Source organism: Galeopterus variegatus, unplaced genomic scaffold (genome assembly GCF_000696425.1).
Source record: "Galeopterus variegatus unplaced genomic scaffold, G_variegatus-3.0.2 Scaffold1955, whole genome shotgun sequence".
Classification (NCBI taxonomy): domain Eukaryota; kingdom Metazoa; phylum Chordata; class Mammalia; order Dermoptera; family Cynocephalidae; genus Galeopterus; species Galeopterus variegatus.
The window spans coordinates 268,490-275,812 of record NW_007728066.1 but is presented as its reverse complement, the minus strand read 5'-3'; the positions used below and the strand labels follow the sequence as shown (position 1 = coordinate 275,812).

The 7,323-nt window shown below is 52.7% G+C and overlaps 1 protein-coding gene across 1 annotated transcript in view; it reads left to right on the top strand.

Annotated features, from left to right (window-relative positions):
- SLC46A1 (solute carrier family 46 (folate transporter), member 1) overlaps positions 1–5,895 on the top strand; it is a 6,084-nt gene extending 189 nt beyond the window's left edge. Inside the window, exons 2-6 of the mRNA XM_008579800.1 lie at positions 3–200; positions 620–1,472; positions 3,822–3,905; positions 4,454–4,610; positions 5,230–5,895. Coding sequence (XP_008578022.1) covers positions 3–200; positions 620–1,472; positions 3,822–3,905; positions 4,454–4,610; positions 5,230–5,287 — 1,350 coding nt within the window. The 3' untranslated portion in view covers positions 5,288–5,895. The remainder of the gene's footprint in view (positions 1–2; positions 201–619; positions 1,473–3,821; positions 3,906–4,453; positions 4,611–5,229) is intronic.
- Positions 5,896–7,323: the final 1,428 nt, after the last annotated feature.

Genomic DNA, 7,323 nt, shown 5'->3' with positions numbered 1-7,323 from the left:
AGTCCCGCGCCCGCACCCCAGCCGCCGTGCTGTGCCGCGGCCTGGTGGAGCCGCTCGTCTTCCTGGCCAACTTTTCCGTGGTCCTGCAGGGCCCGCTCACCACGCAGTACCTATGGCACCGCTTCAGCACCGACCTCGGCTACAATGGCACCCGCCACAGGGGGGACTGCAGCAACCTCAGCGGGGACCCCACCATGCAGGTAGCGGTGGCGGGAAGGACGAGGAGCGTGGCGGGGGCGGGGCCCGGGCTGGAGCGTGGGGGCGGCTGAGAGGCGGGGCCTGCGTAGAGTGGGGGCCGCTGCGGGGTTTGCATGTTGGGTAGTGGGCGGGAGCAGAGCAAAGGAGGCCTGACAGCTGCAGCGAGGGGATGCGGAAAGTTGATCTAGATAAAGCCCGGCCTTGAGTGTTACCAAAAGGGGTGAAGGTGAGGGATGGGGCCTTGGTCCATCTCTTGTCACCACCCCCGTCTCCTGTATCATTTTTTGAGAGTTACACCAAGATTGTCTGAGGTTTAGGGCCCCCAATAAAGGTCTCATCACTGTAGTTCCCAGGATGCGATGTTTTGCGGGGTGGGCAACCCAGAGTGAGGACATGCACCCTGGTAATTATGCCCCCACAGGAAGTGGAGACCCTTACCTCCCACTGGACCCTCTACATGAACCTGGGTGGCTTCTTGGTGGGGCTCTGCTCGTCTACGCTGCTGGGAGCCTGGAGTGACCACGTGGGCCGCCGCCCGCTGCTGGTGCTGGCCTCTCTGGGCCTGCTGGTCCAGGTCGTGGTGTACATCTTTGTGGTGCAGCTGCAGCTCCACGTCGGCTTCTTCGTGCTGGGCCGCATCCTTTGTGCCCTCTTCGGCGACTTCAATGGGATCCTGGCTGCTAGCTTTGCCTCTGTGGCAGATGTCAGCTCCAACCACAGCCGCACCTTCCGAATGGCCTTGCTGGAAGCATGCATCGGTGTGGCAGGGATGCTGGCCAGCCTCCTGGGGGGCTACTGGCTCCGGGCCCAGGGTTATGCCAACCCCTTCTGGCTGGCTTTGGCCTTGCTGATAGCCGTGGCTCTTTATGCAGCATTGTGCTTTGGTGAGACCGTGAAGGAGCCCAAGTCCACCCGGCTCTTTACACTCCGTCATCACCGATCTATTGTCCAACTCTATGTGGCTCCGGCCCCAGAGAAGTCCAGGAAGCATTTAGCCCTGTACTCGTTGGCCATCTTCATGGTGATCATCGTGCACTTCGGGGCCCAGGACATCCTGACCATCTATGAACTGAGCACGCCTCTCTGCTGGGACTCCAGGCTAATCGGCTATGGTTCTGCAGCTCAATACTTCCCCTACCTCACCAGCTTGCTGGGCCTGAGGCTTCTGCAATGCTGCCTGGCCGACACCTGGGTGGCCGAGATTGGCCTGGCCTTCAATATCGTGGGAATGGTGGTGTTTGCATTTGCTACCACCACACCCCTCATGTTCACAGGTAAAGTGTATGGGCTCAGGGACAGCTTGTCCCAAAAGCACTGGGTGAAAACTGGGGCCAGTCACTCACTGCCTCCACGTTTGGTTCTTGCCTGAGTCTTTGGATACATAGTTGTTTCCCCAGCCTGTACTGGAAGGCACACTGATAAGAAATCCCAGAAAAATAACATCTTTGATATAGGGAAAATACAGACCTTCAGTAGCCAAAGTAATTAATCCATATTATCAACCATAAATATTGTTGGTAATACAGAGCAAAAGAGGAAAGTATGGCTCATACACTAATTGTTTCACCCCTTGGCCCCTACTGCTTATTTATGGTATTCTTAAACAAAGTCCATGCCATTAATGCCTTGATACTCACGTCTCTGATAAGAATCACAGGACCTACCTCAAATATCCTTGGTCAGCTTTTTGGGTTTTTAAAAAAGCTAGTTTTCTCAGCCACAGATATGAAATTCCTGCTTACTTTCGTCCCTCTCCTCCTCCTCCCCTTCCTTCCCCTTCCCCTCCCCACTTCCTCCTCTTCTTTTAGGTGGGGAGAGGCACTGCTGGCCATGGAATGAGGAAGTTAACATTTTATTTTATTTATTTAATTTTTTTTAAAAAGATGACCGGTAAGGGGATCTCAACCCTTGGCTTGGTGTTGTCAGCAACACACTCAGCCAGTGAGCAAACCGGCCATCCCTATATAGGATCCGAACCTGTGGCCTTGGTGTTATCAGCACCGCACTCTACCGAGTGAGCCACGGGCTGTCCTGGAAGTTAACATTTTATTTTATTTATTTAATTTTTTTTAAAAAGATGACCGGTAAGGGGATCTCAACCCTTGGCTTGGTGTTGTCAGCAACACACTCAGCCAGTGAGCAAACCGGCCATCCCTATATAGGATCCGAACCTGTGGCCTTGGTGTTATCAGCACCGCACTCTACCGAGTGAGCCACGGGCTGGCCTGGAAGTTAACATTTTAAAAGGAACAGCTATTTTGATAGAGTCCTAAAATGTATTGTGTATGAAGTCAGCCATTCAGTAATCACAGATTTCTTAGCTGCTTGTCTGACAATGAAGCAGAAGGGGACCAGGTACCTTTCACTCATGCCTGTGGCCCTGGGGTGTGCAGAGATGATGAAAGTGCTGTCATTGCTCTGGGGAGTCTCAGCAGAGTGGGATTTGGGGGAGGTCTGACACCTGAATCGGCCTTGTCATGCCTCATCGGATACCCACTTTGGAGGATCCCCTGTCCTCTAGGAGTTTGCAGTTTTGCTGAGAGACAACCCTCACCCAAGAGAGAGAAATGGTTATGAAGAAAACTGTAAACCTGTAAGTAACTAAATTCAAAGGGAAAAGGAACTCAGGGACTGTGTCCTCACCATGCCATGCTCTTCATAGATGTTACCTCTTTACCTCATGTATTAGTTTCCTCAGGTTGCTGTAACAAATTACTACAGACTTGGTGGCTTAAAACAATAGAAATTTATTCTCTCACAGTCTGAGAGGCCAGAAGGCCAAAATCAGTATCGCAGGGCTGAAATCATGGAGTCGGCAGGGCAGTGCTCCCTCCAAAGGCTCTAGGAGAGAATCTGTCTCTCCAGCTTCTGGTGGCTGCTGGCCTTCCTTGGCTTGTAGCCACGTTGCCAGTCTCTGACTCTGCAGTCACATCGCCTCCTGTGTCTTCTCCACTGTGTGTCAAATCTCCCTCTGCTTTCGTCTCATAAGAACATTTGTGGCAGTGTTTAGGGTCCAATCTGATAATTCAGGACAGTCTCCCCATCTCAAGATCATTTACTTAATCACATCTGCAAAGACTCATTTTCCAAATAAGGCAACATTTACAGCCCAGGGATTGGAACCTGATATCGCTGGGGATCATTATTCAGCCTCCTACACCTCAGAACCATCTTGTGATGAAGGCCTTATTCTCCTCCTTGTACATGCAGGGAGTCAGGCTCAGGGAGGATAAGCACCCAAGTCACACAGATGGTCAGCAGTGGCAGCAGGTTTTGAACTTGGAGCTGACTCCAAAGCCCATGCTTGTTTCTGTGCCCTGCTGTCTCCCTACTAAGTGCTAAGTGGGTGAGCGATGCCTGCTGTTACCCCAAGAGGTGTCCTGCCACGAATGCAATTGGTGGGAATCGGTGTTTTCATGAAAGTGATAGCAGGGAGGCCAAGACTGGAGAAGGGTGGTCTCCCTTCCTCCTTGGTCATTGTCTCCCCACCCTCACCATCAAGCAAGTTCTTCCTGGGTCTAACCTAAGTCCCACATGGGATGTATATAGGTGCTCTGCTGCCTCTCGCTTGGGCACCCCACTTCCCAACCCCATTTTCCTGACGACTGTTTATTTTTCCACAGCGTATGGGTTGCTCTTTCTGTCATTAGTCACAACACCTGTCATCCGGGCCAAGCTCTCCAAGCTGGTGAGCAAGTCAGAGCACGGTGAGTGTCAGGATCAACCTGCATCCTCTTCTTCATACTCAGTGTTGCCTGAAATGGGCAGGCAGGCAGCCATGGCTGGGGGATAGCTTACTTTCCTCCCTGCCACCCTGGAGAAGTGAGTGGCCAAAGTATATGCACTTCTGTTGAGTTGTCCAGGGCTGGCATGAACCATGCTGCCTTGGATTTTCATCGAGTAAGTGTTAGAACTGGGAATCAAACCAGCAGTTAATCTCAGAGAGGAGATGATCCCAAATAGGATTAAAAAAGCCATTTCAATCAGGTTTTCGTGAGAAGCTATCACGTGTAGTTTTAATGTGGATTTAATTGCAGCCACTTATTTATGAACTGCACCTCCATGTAGGTGTTTTCCATGCATGACCTTATCGAATCCTTATCATATCACATGATGCAGTAGATTATAGGTGAAGGAAGACAAGACTCAGAGAGGCTAAGTGACTTGCCCCAGGTCACACAGCTGTGAGGTAGTGGTGGCAGGATTTGAATCTGGGTCTTTCAAACTCCAGAGTGTGACATTTATTTCTTCACAGGTGCTCTCTTTTCTGCTGTGGCCAGTGTGAACAGCTTGGCCATGCTGATGGCCTCTGGCATCTTCAACTCACTTTACCCAGCCACTCGGAACTTCATGAAGGGGTTCCCCTTCCTCCTGGGAGCTGGCCTCCTCTTCATCCCAGCCATTCTGATTGGGTAATGCAGGGCCCTGAACCCTTGCTCATAATGGAGCCCTTTACTCTAAAGGTTTCCTCTTCCTCCTCCCATTCGAAATTGGCGGCTTCATTCCTGGAACCCTTCCCCTCTCGGTGTCTCATCCTTGCAGATGGCTGCCTCATCCTCTGGGAGTCATTGCCTGAAGGCAAGGCAGAGGGGTGGGTAAGGAAGGATCAGCATAACATTCTACCTGGCAAGGCTGTGTTCTTTCTCCCTGTTCCCTTCATCTCCATCTGCTCCCATTTTATAGATGGAACTATGGCAGCAGAACTGTGCTAAAGGGAAGCCCAGAGAGCTTCCTCAGCTCGGCATGGCTGGGCCACGGGCTAGCCTGACCCACTGACTTCTTCCCCTGTAGTCTTAAGAGTTATTTTCCAGAGCCATCTGTCTCAGAACATTGTTCTCCACCTCTTAGCTTGGGGAGGGGGTAGAGAGGGAGTTCAGACCCGGACCAGCCCACCCAAGTAGATCCTGTGCCACTTCTACAAATGGCTTAACATTGCCATTTGTGATAATAAATCCATTTAATCAGACTTCTACAGAGAGGAGTTGAAGGTTCACCCATGTCAAATCTGAACCCTCTCTCTGTCCCCAACAGGATTCTGGAAAAGGCTATTCCTCGCCCTGAATTCCAGCAGTTTCCCCACAGCCCCTGATCTGCCTGGACCAGACGACAGAGGGCCAGAGGAGCAGAGTGAACTTGAACCAGCTGAAAGTGTGCATCTGGGAGCCCAGCCCACAGCAGCCCCAGCAGCTCCTCTGACAGGGCACAGTGCTCACCTGGGAGCAGGTGGTCAAGCTAGAACAAGGCACCACCTCATCCACAGCTGAGCCAGCCTCTGACTAGGACTCAGACAGGCCCACTCCAGGGTGGGTGGCAGGGGAGCTATTTGGGACGGGGGTCTGTTCATCTTTATGCCATCCGTCACTTAGAACCCTGCAGGGGAGAGGAGAGGTCCTGATGGAGGTAACACTTTAGGGACCAGATAAAGCATGAGGGTTGGCATCTCCTTCCAGCCCCAAGTGCGCAGCCCACGGTACTGTGTTCCTGAGGTGTGCAGCTGCCACCAGTCACTCCTTAATGAATATGGGACCTGCTTAATGCAGCTTTGGGGGAAGAGGGGACATGGGGGGGGCCTGGTACCCCCTGGAGAGAGAGTGCTGCTGTTGCTTGGGGTCAGGGAATCAATCCTTGGCTATGGTCTGCCCACCCCTAGGCTTAACACTGCCATTTGTCATAATAAATCCATTTAATCAGACTGAAGTGAACCTTCTGGTTGCCCACGCATTGGGCTTTAGGGCCCTCTGTTTCCCTGCTCCCAGTCTGCCTTCCATAGGTCAGATAACAGCAGCGGCTGGACAGGGCAGGAGCCCTGGGCTGCCTGTTTGATCTGTGCTGGGTGTGACTAGCCAAAGCCTCATCTGACTCGCCATTTTCTGCTCCTGAGCACTGGGAGATGAAAGGCTGCCAGGCTTGCATCAGGCCAGTGGAGAAGCTCAGGACAGAGCCCTGGCTGCTCATTCCTGAGGGTCAGTCAGATCCCAACCCTGAACGCACTTGTACCCATCTTCCTGGCTATACCAGCCTACGCAGAATCAGTTCGTTACCACTCAGTCCCCAGCACCTCCCATTGCCAGGCGTTTCAGCAGAGCCATATGCTGAGACCATCCCTTGTGCCTCTGTAGGTCAACAGGAACCTGGGAGCTGGGCCTGATTCCCTATATGATCCAGGGGCCCCAGCTTCCCAGGGAATGAGGGGCCCATTTCTAGGGAGTTAGGAAGGTCTGAACCTGAAGTTGAAAAGCAGAATTATTTAATATTAAGGCACTGGCTTTGTTGAGGCCATAACTTCCCCAAGCAGACCCAAATCAGGTGGTACTTGGCTCTTCAAGCCAGAATTGCCAGAGGGGTTTGGTCCTGCTCCCTTTTCTACCTTCATTCTCTCCCACCAGCTGGTTTTTCTGGTTGCAAGTCATGCAGGTGAAAAGGGGGTAGCCAGGCAAGCCAGGGCCGGCTGGGGCTTCTGCAGCCTGGGCCCCTGTTTGCAGAATCCCTACCTCACTGTCCCCTCGTAATTGGGAGACCGAAGCAAGGGGAGGGCCCCCCACTGACTCAACCACCATGAGGCTGTGAGGAGAAGAGGGGAAAGGCTCTGAGCTGGCCTCAGCCTGGGCTCTACTCTGGGTGCCACATCTGGCCAGCTGTGTGACCTTGAGCAAGCCCCTCTGGGAGGCTATAGGTCTGCGATGCCCCAGTTTGTTTGATCATTGGGATCACACCTGGTTGGACAAGTTAGGAAACATGATTAGCTGATGCTCTGAGACGACCCTTCCCACCTCATACATTCTAGAATGAAACACCTCTCTTCATGGTACTAGGTGGGCCTGGGGGAAGGATGAATGAATTGTGACTTTTGGCCTTTGAATGTTCCTGACAAGTTCTTGGCACCTGGGGTGGGGACCTAGCTGACTCAGCCCCAACCAGGGCCAGCAGCTGCAGCCCAGCCAAGCAGAAAACCCTGACCCTGCAGAATGTGCTGGAGCAGGCTCTGTGGGAAAGGCTACCTCTGGGCCCTCTGTCAGGATCAGCCCTGAGGGGCCAGGCCTAGGTGGAAGGTGAAGGCCTTGGTGCTGCCCTGCTGTGACCTGAGCAGTGTTTGTCACAGCATGGGAGGCAGTCACCCCTGCACAT